General features: G+C 37.3%; 2 protein-coding genes across 2 annotated transcripts in view; one reads left to right on the top strand and one right to left on the bottom strand.

The window, feature by feature from the left end:
- Positions 1-1965: 1965 nt before the first annotated feature.
- bnip3 (BCL2 interacting protein 3) lies at positions 1966-8219 on the top strand. Its single transcript, XM_065262574.2, has 6 exons — positions 1966-2299; positions 3309-3477; positions 3659-3737; positions 4598-4704; positions 4846-4995; positions 7205-8219. Exons 1-6 carry the CDS (start codon positions 2257-2259, stop codon positions 7245-7247), a joined length of 591 nt encoding a protein of 196 aa, XP_065118646.1. The 5' UTR covers positions 1966-2256; the 3' UTR covers positions 7248-8219.
- Positions 8220-11684: 3465 nt separating this feature from the next.
- ppp2r2d (protein phosphatase 2, regulatory subunit B, delta) overlaps positions 11685-18826 on the bottom strand; it is a 23667-nt gene continuing 16525 nt past the window's right edge. The window contains exons 6-10 of the mRNA XM_065262512.2: positions 18591-18768; positions 17964-18128; positions 13157-13326; positions 12854-12945; positions 11685-12655 (exon numbers count right to left, since the gene is read on the bottom strand). Of these exons, the coding sequence (XP_065118584.1) occupies positions 12382-12655; positions 12854-12945; positions 13157-13326; positions 17964-18128; positions 18591-18768 (879 nt within the window). The 3' untranslated portion in view covers positions 11685-12381. The remainder of the gene's footprint in view (positions 12656-12853; positions 12946-13156; positions 13327-17963; positions 18129-18590; positions 18769-18826) is intronic.

Below are 18826 nucleotides of genomic sequence, written 5' to 3'. Positions count from 1 at the left end.
TCAGAAAGATTTTCCAGACACTCCAACCAGATGAGCATATAGCCCCACCCCACATTTATGTCATTGGTCGTCATTGGTTGAGCTTTTGTCTTGGTCTGTCTTAAAGAGCAACATTATTTCTTGTGAGGATTTACTCAGATTAACTCATTAACTGCCGTTGTCTCGTGATACCTAAAGGGCTCGTTATAGTCGTGCGTAGGTCCTACGGCGTAGCCGTGACGACGTAGGTTCCGCGTCGGTTTTCATTTATACTTTTGCATCGTCGTCCGCGTCCACGTGCAAACACACGCGCAGACCGCTGGTAGGCAGTATCCACGTGTGTAACCACAGTAGCAGCGCAAACGTCAAAGAAGAAGAAGCTCAGCAAGTTAACCCACAACCGAAGAAGAAACAGCAACTTGTTGTGTATAATTTGAGAAGACCAGCAATGATGGAAGTAAATAAACACCGACTTTTGATGCAGTTTGAGTTAAATCACTCCTCAACTTGGCTCATCTTTGTTTTCACCGTCACAAACGGAAATACCTATGACGCAGTTTTTTACCTGACGGGAGGGGTTCTGGTAGACCAATCACAGCGCTTGCGGTCCGCGTAGATCTGACACGCTGTTAAAATTTTTGTGAGGTGCGCGTCAGGCTACGCAGAGCTACGGATACGCACGACTATAAATCGGGCTTAAGTTTACATTAATATTTTTCATGTAAATGTTAATCTATCACAACAAACTAAATATTGTTGGAAAGGTCCAAGAATGTAGTTTCATCAGCAGTAATAATTATGCAGTAACTGTAATTTATTCATTTGTGACAAGAGTATAGACGGTTTCAGCAGTAACAACATAAACAAGCCGCTGTCGCGGTCCGCACGTAACTTCCGGTAAACTCCGCTAATATTAAATAACAACGAAGTACTTTAAACGTAGTTTATTTATATAACAAGCAAAAAAACAACAACACACAGATTACCTAGGAGACCAAAACATTTGTTATTTTCGACGAGGAATTTGTTCAAGAGATCAGTTTAGCAACTGATCATTAAAAAAACGAAACCGGAAGTAAAGTTCGGATCCAGACGTGTATCACGTGCGTCCGATGAAACTGTCTATATAAGAAACCTCACAGCAAACCAACACAAACCTCAGTTTTTTGATAATTTTATGTATTAAAAATAATACTATATTGCATTTTTATTTATTACAAATAAATGTAAACTGCTATAAAAAAATTCCTTAAAAAACATTAAAGTGTCTTCTTTAAAACAAGACCAAAAATTAGGCTTCTAGACCACTAGAGATTTAAAATCTAGTAAACTTTGCCTACTATAACCTTACTATTCCATGATACATCACTGTAAGTTTCAAATAATCATATGTTTTTTAGGTTTTTTTTTGCAGGTGATGTCAGCTTGATGTTATAATCATGCAAATCTGACTTTTTCATGTTTAATTGCTATGATTGGGTCCCCAGTGCTTCCATCAAACTATAAAATGTGAAAAAGATCAACACAGTAAGTTAGTTTTGGTAAACCATTCTCAGTCTGTACACATGTGAAAAAAATTGGTCATTGAACTTTGGCTCCCCCCGTGATGTCAGAAGGGGATAATACCGCCCGTTAATCTGCACTATCCAACCACAACACTGTCATTTAATGCAGAGATCAGCTCATTTGCATTTAAAAGGACACACCCAAAAACAGCACATTTTTGCTCACACCTACAACGTGCCAAATTTGTTGTTATTATAAATGATCTACATGATATTTTGAGCTAAATCTTCAGATATGCGTACTCTGGGGACACCAAAGTTTTATTTTACATATTTAAAAAGTCTTGTGAAATGTCCCCTTTAAGCATCTACTGGATAAAAAGCCTCATGTTATAGTCACAAATTCGAAGAGGAGATGTAAAATGAGGTATTGGGGGATTTGCACAATCTGGCAACCACAGTGAGCATATCCCAATCTGGCATCCCTTGTGCCAATGTTCCTGTATTGTTGTCATTTGTCTTTCTGCCCTACATTTCGAAGTATAGGACAGTTGCATGTTTCGTCACCACCAGCTGTGTACATTCATAAAATTAAGATCCCAATCCGATTTAAACTGGACTTGCAAAACATATCGACCAAAGTGATTCGCGTAAAACAGCCCATGCCTCTGGAAAGCATTGGATTGCGTTATACGACATCGACTCATTTCTAAGGATTTAAACGGACTTCAAACGTCGTCAGTTGTTTATTTTGTCTGTAAAGGGCGCTGAAATGTCGACAGAGAAACAAAGTGCACCTGAGGAAAACCTTCAGGGTAAGTGTTTAAAAACAAAACACATTTTGTGCCCTAAATTAAGCTGTAACTAATTTCGTTTATATTGAGTAAATATGCTCGTGTTTTGGTAGTTAGATACACAAACAGGCAATAACCATGTAACTACTAGTCTGTCATACCATGCATCACATTAAATTAAATTATTGTCCAGCTGCTTATGAATATTTCGCAGGCTCGATGTGCGCCAAGAAGTAGCAGGTGCAAACAGAAACACAACCATGACGCATGTGCCCCAGCTAGTTAACACAAAGAAAGCTAGCTAGTAAACACACGTATCAGTTACACTGTAAGTATAATGATTCAAATGTAACAACCCTACGAGATTTCGCGCGGTTACGCAGCGCGCAGTCGAATTTCTTTATTCACATTTAAATTCCCTTTGAAGTGAGAAAAACAAAACCACGGCCGCACCCCCTTGTAAAAGAAGGCGGGGATTACACAGGGCCTAATTTCATTGGATGATGATTTGGGACGAATGACAATTCAGTACGCAATGGGAGGTGTTAAGGAGTTATTTATAGCGTTTTGTTTATTTTCCTCTGGGTCCAGACTCAAGCGCGCGCATGCCATCAGTTTATCAGGATATTCTGCGTCATGATGATTCCTCATGCATGCCCAACACGTTTTCCAATGTCAAAATAATGTTATTAAATATTATGGCACGCGGTGCTCGTAATACCGCAAGAAATAAATAAATAAAGCAGTATATTTGCACATGGTTGATGCATTGTTACCAACGGAGTGACCCATACATTTAGAAGAAACCATTTCTTACATACATGCGTAGATTTCCGGTCAAAATTGTTTCATTAGCCAATATAAATATAATTTTTTTAGCCATGTTCATCTTTTAAATATTTTGTCAGCAAGATTTTTTTTCTCAAAGCAATTAATGTAATTAATAAATTCAAAAGCACGTAAACCCTGCATAATAAGAGAATAATGCAAACTGTAAAAAAATATTTAGCATTGTATTATTTTTCTGTAGGTTCCTGGGTGGAGCTCCATTTTAATGGAGGCAGCAGCACTCCTAAAGGAAGTGCAGAGGAGCAAAGTGCCAGCACCGCCCCGAGCGGAGGAGACCTTGAGAAAATGCTTTTAGATGCTCAACATGAGTCGGGCAGAAGCAGCTCCAGAGGAAGCTTACCATGTGACAGGTCAGTATAATCAGTTATTGATCAGTTATATTTTGGGGATGTTAATGTGAAATGCACTGAGATCAAAGGACAAAGCAGGGTATCAATCCTAGCCATAACACTTACAGTATTTTACAAGATTACTATATCTAATACAAGAAGTCTTTGTTACAAAAACGTCTTCTGTCAATTTCCTCACCAGTCCTCCAAGATCCCAAACTCCTCTGCACTTGCGCAGGGGCTCAGAGGTCCACAGCTCTGGAGAAAAAAACAGCTCACAGGTATATTATATTTATTTTTGGCTTTAATAACATGCACTATTGGAGTATGTAGTGTACATCACAGTGAAATTTGTGTACAGAAACTATTGTTTACTAAGAAACTTTAAATAACTAAAATAATAACATCCTTCAGGGTTCCCACAGGTCATTGAAAGTGCATGAATCAATTTTATGCAAAAAGTTTTCTGGAAAAAAATCCATATTATTCCCTGTGTAGTGTAGGATAATATCATAAAAAATCTAGAATTTTTAAGCACACGTGCTAAACTGTTCGCTTTAAATGCTTATATCTTCTGTATGCGAATGTTGATTCATACCAAAATGCTTTTGCATAGTTGTGTTTGACACATGAAAACGTCTTGGGTTACGTATGTAACTGTTGTTCCCTGAGAAGGGAACGATACGCTGCGTCTCCCTTGCCATACTTCCTGCGTCCCTGTAACGCCGTCTTTGTCAATATTTCAGATAGCGATATACTTCCTGGCTCTTTGTCGTTAAGCCTCACCATTTGTTGAATTTGATATACACATTCAGATGCACTTACCCCTGGAGGCATCCCCAAATTGTCACCGCAGTGACGCAGCACGAATTCCCTCGAAAGGAAACTGTAACAATGTATCTTAAAAAAATCACTTGAAATGTGTCCCCACATTTAGTCCTTGAATTTGAGGGTATTGGACCAGGAAAGTCCTTGAAAGGTCCTTGAATTTAAAGTTAACTAAGGTGTGGGAACCCTGATCCTTTAATAACAAAGACATTTAAAAATATTATTTTGGATTCTGTATAAGTGAATCGTTTAGGTTTCTTTTGTGAAATTAGTCAAACAGTAGTATTTTACATTTTGTTGTGATCTGGTTAAGTCAGAGGAAGACTATCTGGAGAGGCGGAGAGAGGTGGAGACCCTGATGAAGAAAAATGCAGACTGGATCTGGGACTGGTCGAGTCGCCCGGAAAACCTGCCGCCCAAGTATCTAAACCTTTAGAAGACAGATACAATGAATGAAACTAGTTAATGACAAACAAATATCTTAACATAGAGTACAGTATATATCACGCGCTGTTGGGTGTTGAAGATGAAGAACATAATGTTGTAAATGAACTCTTTTAGGGAGTTTTTGCTGAGGCACCCGAAGCGTTCCAGCACTCTCAGCATGAGGAACACCAGTGTGATGAAGAAAGGAGGAATCTTCTCCGCAGAGTTCCTCAAAGTATTCCTGCCTTCTCTCGTCCTCTCGCACATCCTTGCTGTGGGTCTCGGGTAAGAATGACCTTTGAACCAAGAACAATCCTTATGTAAATATAGCCATATAGATAAATATAGATTTTTTTATTTTGTGCTGTACAGTACATGCAAAATTACATTTTTTTTAGCTGATGCTTCTATTCAAACTGACCGTCAAAATAAACCTAATAAATAATTTACTATCAAACATGATATCCACAGAATATCACTTCTTCTGGGCTTTGAACCTGCAACCTTTCAGTTACCAGCACAGCTTCAAAAATTTAAACAACATCTTATATAGAATCTTGTGCCAAAACCTTGTTAAAGGGGACATCACAAGATGTCAAATAAATCTTTGGTGTCCCAGGGGACTAATGTGAAGTTTTAGCTCAAAATAGCATGTCAATAATTTATTATAACATGTTAAAATTCACACTTTGTGGATGTGGGCAAAAATGTGTAGTTTTTTGGGGGTCCTTTTAAATGAGCTGGTCCCTGCAGTAAACGGCAGTGCCGTGATTGGATATTGTAGATTAAGGGGCGGTATTATCCCCATCTGACATCACAAGGGGAGCCAAATTTCAATTTACCAAAACTAAGTTGCTGGGTTGATCTTTCTCAAATTTTCTAAGGTAATAGAAGCACTGGGGACACAATTATAGTACTTAAACATAGAAATTGGCCCTGTCCCAAATGTCGCACTTTATGTGGATTTTCGGTCTCGTGGCCTTAAATTGCGCTTGCTCGCTTAGTCTACCGGTCCGTAGAGTATCCCATTTGTCATTTTTAACTCCATTAGTGCACCCTTTGCATCCTTGATGCGGTCTTCAGCGAAGCCCACACTGCAGCAGGCTTACCAACCCAGAAGTCCTTGCGAAAGAGCAATTAGACCAATCAGACGACAGATGAGAGGAGTTCACACTGATTGGCAATTTCTCTTCCTATTTCCAGCGTAACGCTCGAGTCTGTCCCAAAATACGCCCTCGTAAACTCGCCTCAAGGGTACCAAAGGTATGCACTACATGATGTCATCAAAGTGTGGACTCTGAGGAAGTCCATAAGTCCAAAGTGTGCGTCTGAGTACGGTTCGCTTTTGGGTTCTTTTGTGGTTTGATTTCTTTTTGATATCTGAAGTCAATGAGGTCCCGGTGCGTTTCGCGTGTGGTTTTGACATTGTATCAAAATAAACTGCTGCACAGAAAGCTGGGGTCTGAGTTCTTATGAAGTTGTGATGTGAACAAGAAAGGGTCTGAGATCACTTCAGTTCTGAAAAGGACTAAAAAAAGAACTGGGTCCTCTTTTGAGTCCACTATATTGTGAACACCAAAAGGACACATTCGGCTAGTTCCTTTTCTGGTTCACTTTAAGTGAACTGGGTTTGGTTCTTTTAAAATGAACTATATGTGAAAAAACCCTCTGATGTGTGGGGGGAACCCCGAGGACAAACGCGCACACACTCTTGAGATTATCACATACGAAACGAAACAATATCCGAGATGATGGAAGACGAAAGCAGTCATGGCGCAGCACAAAGTGAAGTTGATGTGGACAGAAGAGACGGACCATGTTCCCGCTGTCTCCATGACTTCACCCAAACCCTTTTCTTTTTTCCTTGAATTTTCTGTGAAAATCATTTCAATTGAAATTTCTTCCTGCATATCGTCCGCCATGCTTATTCTGAAGTCTGGCGAGATTTTGGGAGATATCCTGTTTTTTTTCTGGTGCTGTCTTTGACACATCATGGCACACCACACACTATAGGAGCAAAACGGTTAAATCAAGGATTTTTTATCTTCATGTTTTTGTGGTCTATTACATTTTGAAAATCTTATAAGATGAAAATTCTTTTTGGGGTGTACCCAGCATAAAACCAGGCTGGGAGACCAGCTAAAACCAGCCATCCAGCTTAGGCTGGTTTTAGCTGATATTTAGGATATACAGACAGTATTTTATAGTAATGGTGTTTTTAGGTCGTCCTCTTCATGCTGGTAAGAGTTGGAGGCTGAAATCCATGCTAGCATGCTCGACAGGGGTTGGCATGACTTGGCACTTCTCTGCTGATAGCTCACAGCAACAGTGAAAAGAACAGAAGAACATTAAAATGGAGTATCGCTCTGAAATATGAGCAGACTGAGTTTGAACAAATAATGAACCTTTATAAATGTATTAGGTATTTGCAATTTATCTTAATCAATTAAATTATCACTCATGTCTAAAAATACTCCACTCTCTTTCTCTTCAGGGTGTACATCGGAAGACGTTTCACCACCTCTGGCACCTTTTGAAGGCACAAGAGAAATCCCAAATCCACACATCAACCATCTCAGCTGCTTTATCTCCAATTAATGCTTGCGTAGATGCAGAAAGGACGTGGTCACATGATCCTATTTCCTCTCTCTGCCTGTGGCCTCGTTTCCCCTCGTGTATTCGGCTGGCCTTTCCCATAGTTCTTCTCCTGACTCGACATATAATTACCCCGTCCACTTGGGGAATGCCATGCTAGGCCAGATTACATGTTATGCCTTCTCATAATTTGATATCGTCCTGTAACTACAAATATTACAACAGGGTCATAGGGAGATAAGAAGAGATGAAAGCCAGAATGTAAGTTCAGAAATGGTAAAATGGAAAGACAAGTGGATCACAAGATGCTGGATTCTGAGTGCTCAAGAGATACTCGATACCTAGACTGTGAATTAGGAAGAGGTTGTACTTATATTATAATGAATCTTGACTAAAGAATCAATGATATCTTGTTAAGGCACCATGTGTCTTAAGGTTGTTTATACATTCAATGTTTCAAACACCAAAATACACATTTGTTTTGGGAATGGAGCAAAATACAGTATTATTGTACTTGCTTAGTACAGTTCAGACTGATAAAAAATACTAACAAAAAATGTAATTACTATATCAGCAGATGAAATTGCTTTAAAGGTACAAAATATTTGAAAAGAAATTAAGATGTGTACCTACCAATGTTGTTTAAGTTTGCCATTGTGTTGACCTGACTCAAGAATGTCCTTGTCCGTCGTATGTCTGAAATGGTCACGGTTTCAGTCCAAAGATTGCCTTACTGAATCAGGCAGGGAGTATAAGGGAAAATCTGTGTAATTTATTAGTAAATTCTGTAAATGTAGTGCATGTTTTGTTGTCTTTCAAAAATCAAACTCAATGTAGGCAATGTATCAGTTTCATTGTGGTTTTGTATCAATGGATGGACTCAACAGAAATAAATATCTGCCAATTGTAACATATGCCTTGGTTACTGCATTTTTTATTATATTAAAACACATAGAACCACACACATAATCATCTTGAAAGTGATGATAAATGTCCTTCAGTCATGTAAAATAAGTTTAGAGTAGTGCTAAAGTGTACTATAGTATTTTTCATGTGCTATATGCTACTCTAAAAAAAAAAAGTTCCTGGTCAAACAAAGTATATAAAAAATATTTAACATTGTGGTTAATATCACTTTAATTTTATTCAGTAAAAGAACAAATCCAAAATATTTCATAGTGGGATGCAGTGTCGCATGCCGTGCTCTCTGCTGGTGTGCTGAACATGTTGGCAAATGTCGGAGTATGCAGAAAAATAGCTTACTGTGCACAGAATGCACCCTACAGAAATAGTATGAGTATACTGTAAAATAGCAGTATACAGTTTAACATTTTGTAGATGTAAATTAGTTAATCTCTTATCGGTTTCACTTGATAAACTGCAATAAATACTGTAAAGCAAAGTAATATTTACTACAGTACAAAATATATAGAAATTTTAGCCACAACAGTTCACTACAGTAAGTGCAGTAGTGTAAAGAAGTGCTTGGTCCTCTGTGCATGGTATATTTAATTTTTTATACTTTAATACAGATGGTGTTAATGTTAATAAATAGTAGAGGATAAAAGCCTGTATGCCTGTGGCCTCGTATAAATTCATACGAAGTTAATCGTGCAAAGACGTACGATTCTTTTGAAAAAAAAAAAAAAAACGAAACCCAAACCCCAAACCCTGCACCTAACCCCAATGTCACAGGGGTCAAGGAAATTCGTACAAAAACGTACGAATGTGGTCGTATGAATTATTACGAAATATACCACAGGTCTGTTGAATGCTGTATTATGATTGGCTGAGAAATGTTCAGTGGGTATGCATGAATTTCTAATAACCGCACACCTAACTTGTCAAATGTCTTAAAAATAGGCAACAGAGCAATGTTTGTGGTAACCGTGGTATGAGAGGAATAATTGACTCGGGTGCTTTAAATTATTTGAAAATAATGCACACCCGCTGCGTGACGGCACTCTGCTTCGCGTCGTGCCGCATAACCACCTTGGGTGTGCATTATTTTCTTATAATTCAATGGTCCGTCATCAATTATTCCTTACTTTGCCAACTCGTAAAATTTGTACAAATTCTCGTGAGATAGCATCTAAATCAGACGGCCCAAACAAAGACCAATTTAACATATTTGTTTTTGACTAAATGATTACCTCTATATTCAGCAATGATAAAGGTTACAATTTTGTTTAGCATCTTCTTAAATTTACCATTCTTAGGCTATTCAACATAAAAAAAGGCAATGTTTACTATAATAAACTGTAGTAAATTCTAAAGTACTGTGGAATATTACAGTAATTAGTTCAGTTTATTAATATGCAGTCTTCATTAGTATTAACTACAGTGAATTGAACGGGGCAATATAGTAGTATACATTAGTATATATACTACCACAGTGAATTGATTAAATGGTAAATAATTACAAGGGTAATGTTCACACACTTAACATTGTTTAAAATATGACTGGCAACCATAAAATACAGGAGCAGTTTCCCTTTCTGTTCCATCTTTAGTACAAAAATCACCTGACAAACTTTAGTTAGCTTCAGGTAATAATTCTGGTTAAGACTGATTGATTTAGTGTGCTCCTAAAAATAAACAGAAGGCTTGGTTTGATTAAATTCATACTATCAGTATTAACATGTGGTCTATGTAAGGCTCACCAGGCCTTAACAAAACTCAAGCAAATAACAATTACATGGTTTGTATGAGCTCATTGTTAATGCAACTTGTACATATACACGTATATACATACATATATACACAAACACACACACACACACACACACACACACACACACACACACACACACACACATATATATATATATATATATATATATATATACACACATATACATACATTATATATATATATATATATATATATATATATATATATATATATATATACACACACACACACACACACACACATATATATATATACACACACACACACACACACACACACACACACACACACACACATATACATATGTATCGGATCGAACCCATAACCTTTTGGGCTGCTAATGCAATGCTCAACCAAGTGATTTGTACAGGGTGCCTTTACAGAGATTACCTTAAACATCTAATTATTAAATTCAATTTATATTTAAATTCAAATATCTTGAAACACCTTTTCAGCATAGGGTCATGAAAAAATACACCCCAGTGCAGATTTAAGAAAACATCATGATTCATTCTGTGGAAATTATCTTTAGCCATTTCTTTGTAATATTTCTTTTTGTAAAACATGCAAACAAAAATGTATTTGATTTAAACAAACAAAACTCTACATGCCATACCAGCATAACAAAGTCGCAAAAAGCATTATACATGTTGCACAATGTGTGCACAGTATTTGTGCATTAAGCATTACACTTGTATTCTTGCTTTATCATTTAAATAAGCTTTGGCCAGTGCGTTGTTTTCAGATAAACACAATTAAAATTTTATTTAACTTTGGTCAAAAATAATCAAACAAGTGTACACTTTCACAATGTTATCATCATTTAACAAGGTCTGTGAGTACTCATCTGACCTGTCGGTTCCCAAATTTCACGAGCGTCACAATTTGTACTTTTCAACCGTCAAGTTAACGTTTGTCATCCTGTCAATGTCAAAATTCAGCAGCATACAGTTTCCTTAAACCAAGAGAATCAAATTTCATTTGCACAGGAATCGATCTTAGGACTATCTCAAAATCAGCACTCGATCTGCGTTACGTTGGTCTTAAATAGACACTCAACACATTGGGGATTGATTTGAGTGTTCTCTGCCGGTCATCGCCGTGTCTCGATTAGTGTCCAAATACTAAGCCGCAGCACATAAAATGGACATAAAGAAGTGCTAAAAAAAGAAATGCACATGGGGAGATGAGGATTGTGGGTAGGCGCTTTACAGGAATGGGAATATTGAGATCTAGTCCTTGAGGTTATTATTGGAGAGACTTAAGGCGGTGTAATCCCTTTACAAAACAAAAATAATAATACCAAAACTGAAACAAGAAAACAAAATAGATCTAGAGCAAACCAGACAGCAATACTGACGCTCACCATGGCCAATGTCCTCATGTCAACAGTGCAACCGTAAATTCAAGTACTATAATATGGAGATTTACTACCCAGCTGGCACTTCACAGAGGAATTCCCTTTACAATTTCACTCGGTTTGCAGATCGTTGATCTTTTTTATCAATGTATATGTAAAAATCACAACAATTATTTATTCTCTACTGATATTTTTGTTGGGGTTAGATTCCTCTGCAAACGCTGCCAATCCCGGTTCAGCAGGTCGATTTCACATTTATACCATTGACGCTCCAGATCCACAAATGCAGATTACATGCAAATATACCTGCTCATAACGTAAAAACACTGTCTCTTTGTAGTTATGTTACTTTTATTGAGTGGTTTGACACCAGATGGTGTAATATATAGATACAGTCAGTGAGTAGATATTATGCATGAGAAAACAATAGAAAATAAAAACAGAACAGAAAGTAAAAACAATTGTCCACTGACCAAAATGGAGACCTGTTTTAAGTGCTTAAAAAGGTAGAAGACAGGAATGTTAACGGGCATTAACAAAACATTGTTTCACAAACCTCAAAATTGAAGGTTGAACAGTGAGTACATACGATTTTGACAGCGAGACTGTTACTCATCCCGTGGAACGTTCCATACTTTTGGTCGTCAAATCATAAAAACGTAAGGCTCGGTCGAAGACGAATACATGTACGACTTTGTTTCTGACGAGTTGATTTGGCCTCTTAATGCCGATATAATCCGTCGCTCGATATCAACCTCCTGGTCGTTTGGTTCGGAGGGGTCGTCGTGAATTATCTACGCACATTTTAAAATATGCAGTCTCCCTTTTCTACGCAAGTGCTTTGAATCTTCATCAAGAGGACAATATTTCTCATACAGATTTAACGACTACGCTTAACGTTGTAAAACAAGATTTTCGAGCGTCCTCAGGCCTGCACCAGAAGAAATGGGGACGGGGGGATATTTCATAATCTTGATTTTGTTTTTTTCTCGTTTTAATCTTAAATCACTCTCTTTTTAGCTCATTTGTCCTGGAATATATACAGGTTGTTGGTGGCGGCCACGGCGATGACGTTCTCCTTCGGGTGCCAGGCGGTGTGAAGGATCTTCTTGTTGAAGTCCAGACTGTCCACGCTGATTTCGTCTTTCTTTCGTTTGCCGCCGGTGCAGACCTTACGAGGTTTGAGCATGGCACGGGGTTTACTGTTTTCCCTCGAAGCCTCCAGCGTGATGTCCCTGCGCGTGTTCCTGTCGAACATTCTGAAGAAGTTGTTGTAGGAACCCGTCATGATGGCACTGAGAGGAAGCGGAGACAAGGAAAAATCGGATGAAATGGCACCATTATGGCTTAGTGTCAGATTGCACACCCACTTTTTGCATAAGTGTCTTGCCAGCTTTACTCTTATTGGCTGTAGTAACGTGTTATTTTTAACTTCGATGCATGCTGCTTGTGTTATTGAAACACACAGTATAGTTTCATAAAAGAGCCTTCACCTGTCTGAACCGTTCCAACAGCACTCAAATTTGTCGAAAATGCAGTCGTTCTCGTATAGCGAGCACAACTTGCTACGTAGGTACTCGTGTACCTGCATGGGAGAGAAGCACATCGATAAAAAGCATTAGATATATATTAGTCATGTTACTCAGAAAAACCAAGGCATGTTTTAGCCTATGGAGTATTGTAGTAATATTTAAAGAATGCCTTAATCCAAGATGTGAAATTGCATGTTCGAAAAACATGCAAGACGTGACTGAGCATGCTTAGGAATGTCTGTAGTCATAATAACTCCAGTTTACCTGATAGGTTTCCACGGGCCGGTTTTCCATGTTCAGATCCCAAACCTTAACAGAGAGGTAATCGCGGGTCATCATGTATCGCCCGCTGTGGCTGAACTTGACGTCAGATATGGAGGAGATGATTTCCGAGAAGAACGACCGGCTACTGGGATCTTCTGGCTCCTCAAAAACTTCAGAAAAAATAAAAACATTTTTTAGATGAGAGTTAATAACACAAGATGCATTTTTCAAAAGTTATCTTAAAAGCTCCTGCATTGCCCATATTTCTTCCATGCGATGCAAATTAAAGTTTGTGTCTGGAACAACATAGTGCCATTTAATTTCATTCATACTATGCACAGATGTAAACATACAACTTTAAAAAAGAAAGCAATACATAACTCTTAACTGGAAAACTACTTTCAGTCACTACACAAACTCTCGTGACTTTGGAAATGTTCTTGTTGACCACACCTGAGAGCTCCAGGGCACAGCAACACCCAAAATCTGTTATTTTTCCGCTATAGATAACAGGTACAACGGGATTCCACCAAAACATAAAAATATTTCTCAGGAAATCTTTAACACACTCAGCACCTCGCCACTAAACATGACACAGACTTATTTGTGCATCCTAAAAAAATAAGCACCATTTCTCCAAACATGAGGAAGGGTTGGGCACTGGATGTTTCTTTTATTAGTGAATAAATGTGCAAAAACCAATAAGGTGAAACCAAATAACCAAGAAACTTGGTTTATTGGGGGGAAATTCTGTACCTAGAGGAGCAATAACACAATGCACTTGACTTTCATTTATTTTTGAATCCACAAACTTTATTAACTATTAAGGCATGTTCCACTTTTTATGCGTACATTTCGCGCAACAATTTTCTTCTTCATTTAAAATGAAAAATGAAAATTTTCCAGATGATGCTCACGTGCAAAGTGTGGCATACTTCATCATACTATTAACATTTATTATTGTTAGCATTTTAAAAATAATTCTTGTAGGGGTGACGCCGAATAGTCGGAAGTTTCGATGCATCGATAAGAGAAGCCTGATTCGACTACTAATTTCACAGTCGAATCGTCGCAGATGTGTTATGAAATGAGGATCATTAAATTTTGGTTAAACGTATATGGGTGCACACATTATCTGATTTCACATATAACAGCTTTCTCCCAATATATTAATATACAGCATATTATTATAATGCCGCAAATAATGTGAAGTAGCAGCTTTCAATAAATATTTAAAAAATGCGTTAATAAATCCAACAACCCCTGTGACGGGGCTACACGTCCATAAGAGGTTCCTATGTTAATAAACCATTGCCTCTTTGTTTCTACATTTAAAAGACAAAGCTGTCAATTCTGGCTATACTTCCGTTCTTTTAATAATTTCTTTATTTTATTTTATTTATAAATCACTCTGGGTTATCCGATTTAACTATTTGGCTTGTGTTTTGTGTCCGTGCACTTGAGGCATTTTGCACATATTTGTTCTGCACCTTCTTACTTTAAAAAAAAAAAATATTTATTATAAAATGTAAATTCTGATCTAATTTAAGTCTGTACATTTTGAATTGCTTTTCGTTGTATCGATGTTGCGCTATTGCATGATGGCCATGTTTGCGCAAGCAATTTAGCCGAACGGGCTAGGTGCTATGCGTCTCATATTTAGGAGTTCATCCAACTAAACAATAAAAAAGGATGTTTTTCGATGGGTATAAGTTTTTAAAATGTATTTAAAACAGAATGGTTACGTTGTCAAAAGTTAAACTACAAAACATGTAAGCCGCTTCTTTAGATTTCGGTGATGAAACGGAAAACATCTGCACCGAACCTATTTTTATGCCTGACACGACTGTCTTTCTTGTGATTTAATATGGTCGGTGTTTACTTTCAAATGATAGAAAAGAGATTCCTGAAATAAATAATATAAGAATCATCAGGTCTTTCTGTATCTAAAGTGAATACAGAGATGATCAAAGTCAAACTAAGCAAGCAGGTATTTCTGTGCTAAATAATAACACGTAGTGTCTAAAAAATCTTTCATTCCAGTGTTTTTAATGAATTGTATATAAAGCTTAGTTATCATTTACAGTAACAATCACAAATTATATGTCATTTCTCATTTGTCGTTTTTTTTTTTGGTCATGACTGCTTTGACGCGCTAAATCTCCAAATTAAATAAAACACTGAATTGTAGCCAGGGTTTCCAAGGAAGGATCACCTTTGTTATTTTTTTTTAGGTTTAGTTATTAAAATGGTTTTTTTTGTGTGTGTGATGTTCTGTAGATCGTGGCTTTAAAATGTTATGAGGAATAATTAAAAAAATGTTGCCATACATTTTACCTTAAAAAAATATATACTGTATATATAAATGCATCGTCAGTTTTGTCTTCGTTCATCACTTGAAAGACAGTTTTGGTCACTTTATCAGAAAGTTGTTTATGTGTGCTGCTTATGAAAGAAAATAAAAGTTACCAATTTGTACCTGGTCTGGCCCCCTCCCAACCCATGCACACACACATAGATGATTCGATTATCGGTCGACTATGGAAAGATTCGACAATTCTGATTCGAATATGTAAATCCTTAGTCGAGGACACCCCTTAATTCTTATGCCACAGAAGAAGTAGCATTACAAACCCTATTCAGCGGTTCTTCAAACTGTTTCAGGTTTTTAATGATAATAAATTTTATTTTTAATAAATTTGTTTAACGAGTGTTGCGAGCTGTGCATGAAACAGAATTGATTCAAAATCGATTCTGAATAGCTAAAGTAAATAGTAGTGTTGTTTTTGGCGGCCTGTTTTAATTTTAGTTTTAGTCTAGTCTTTGTGTCAAGCTGACATTTTAGTTTTTATTAGTTTTAGTCAGTTCATACTCTTTTTAGTCTAGTCAAGTTTTAGTGGACTAAAAGTCTGGGCATTTTAGTCTTATTTTAGTCAGAATTATCCTTGACTATTTTTGTCTAGTTTTAGTCGACGAAAACTGGTGACATTTTCAGTCTAGTTTTAGTGAATGAAAATTTTATTTTAGTCTCTTTTTAGTAATGCAATTCTATTTAACCCAGACCCAGTCAATATAGTATAAGTACCTAGCAGTAGTATAGACAAAACCAAAATTTTCTTTTAGCCAAACCCATTAAAAAAAGTTATCTTGTTATATTATACCTTATAGATATAAGAATACATCCCTTTCAGACATGGAAGATGCTCTGATTGGAATTTACTTGATTTGAAGATATATATTTTACTTAATTTTATTTAACCTCTGAGTGAGTGACTTGACTGTAGGTAAAGAGTCTACATTAAAGTCTACAAACAGAGTAGTCTAAGCAGAAACACACACACAGGGCCACTGCTGGTCAGATGGGTGCCATAAGCTGACTTTTACGGTGGTGCCACCTTTAGTTAAAAAACAACAACAAAATTACAACTATAGTAGGCTATGTGTGAGAATAGCACTCTATTAAAATGCTATAGCACTTTATTAAAATGCTATTGTTATCATTTATAATTGTATTTTGACAGCAACACAAACTACAATTATACAAATATGCAATATAGTATATCTGTATTTGTGTACCTAATGGCACTATAATGTGACAAAGCTAATTTTACGTGTCAGTATAAATCCAAGAAATTTTGGAGAATTACTAAATATCTTTCTTGTAAGTAAATTAAAAGCCAGCTTTAAGAAACATCAGATGTCTAGTAACAAAAGCAAAAGTTTGTATGTATGGTTATGTTCTTAATAATACAGCTGTTTGATTGATTTAACACTCAAGCATTCCGTTAAGCAAGTTTAGTTCATTCAAATAATAAACAAGGACACAGACCCTTGTTGTTAGCATATAAGTTATAAAACAACGTCTTTAGCATATATATATTTACCATGCTTCAAAACACAACGCAGCACATGTAATTTAAACGATTGAAGATGCAAACTGGTACATTGTTATATTATTTAAATCACACAGATGAGTTCGCGGTGCCAGCAGTCAACGCTATACATATTAACAGGCTTATGAACTCACCTGAAAACGACGCACGGGTTTCATTTTGGACTTTTCGTTTCCATTTGAAGACTTGATGCGGCGGTGTATTCGCGGGCGCAGCTGGCCATCAAACGTGACGTGTCGCGTGTTACTCCGCAAAGGGATTGCGTATGATATCAAAGCATCGCGAGAACAGACTGATCTGCATGCTTTCCAATCGCTCTCGCGGTACGTTTACGTATTTTTGCGGATCGATTTGCAGAGCGCCATTGAACACACATGATAATTTGCAGTCAGGTGGCGGGGTGCCAGGAGATGGCTAGACGAAATAACGTTATAACATTTCGTCTCGTCTCGTTTTGGTCAACGAAAATGAAGACACATTTTAGCATAGTTTTTATTTAGTAAACCACTTTTAGTCTCGTTTTTATTCGTCAACAATATTGTATTATACATTTTATTATAGTTTTCGTCACATGACCAGCATTTACGTTGCGTCTAGTCTCGTTTTCGTCACGTGATAAAGGTTCTTTGACGAGGATATTTCGTCATACTTTTCGTTGACGAAAGCAACACTAGTAAATAGCTACAGTTTTGAAGTCAGCATATATGGCTGAGAATAGAGCATTTGATTATTTACATAATCCTGCAATTACATAACACAAAGCCCTGCTGACATTAAACGAAGGTAACAAAAACAGTCCATAGCTTGCCACAAACTTTTATGAAAACGTGAAAGAGGACACTTGTGTCTGGGACGGACACTCTCAACGTTTTTTACCTGATGAAGAAACCAAGAGTTTTGACCGTAGTACTTACATTTGCTATGTCTATCGCAGAGCGCCGCTGCCCTCATGTCACAGAGACGGATGGTTCCCTTACTGCTGCTGTACACAAAGACGTTACACTGATGCGGGTGGCACTCGGCCGCCGTTATCACCTCCGTCAGCTCCTCCATATTGGCTGGCTTTATATCTACAATGTCTGAGGGTGAAAGGGTCAAGGAAAGCAACAGAAACTTCAATCAAACTGTAAAGCGTGCCTGAAGCAGGTGACTGGTCGAAGCTTAAAACTCAGCTTGACCTTGAAGAGTTCACGCCAAAATGTTGTTTGGTTTTTAATAAAAAAGTCTGAGCTTAAAGGTCAAAGATGCACCTTTCGGCGTGAATTCTTCTGGGATCCTGTGACAATGTGATGATGGCTTCACTAAAAGGTTTTTATTAGAGGACGGGGCGGGGATAAATATCTGCACAAGCACGTCATCTCACTTCATCTAAGAACATGCTGATCTAAAAGTTACAGCAGGAAAACAAACACAAAGCCTATTTAAAAGTTAAAAGGATGCTTTTAGAAACAAATTATGGTATCAAAACCTTCACATTTGAAGAAGTCTCTGAAAAAAGCGTAAACATTGCATATGAACTCAAAGGATCATGTAAAGGATACTAAAACTTCTATCTGTGATTTCTAAATGCCAGAGATTTATTCTGAGGTCGTCTGCAGAAAGGTATGTTTCATAATCACTATTTACTGAAATGGAGTTGATGTGATACGTGTGTGCATTAGCAAATATTCTGCGCGGGCTCGCCTCCACCATCAAGTCCATGGGCATCACGACAGGAACCTGCAGAGCAGACAGAGAGAGTCGGACGATTAAATATTAACACGACAGAGTAAAGAAA

Source organism: Paramisgurnus dabryanus, chromosome 1 (assembly GCF_030506205.2).
Source record: "Paramisgurnus dabryanus chromosome 1, PD_genome_1.1, whole genome shotgun sequence".
Lineage (NCBI taxonomy): Eukaryota > Metazoa > Chordata > Actinopteri > Cypriniformes > Cobitidae > Paramisgurnus > Paramisgurnus dabryanus.
Note: the sequence above shows the minus strand (reverse complement) of the source record. Positions and strands in the feature narration are given on the sequence as shown.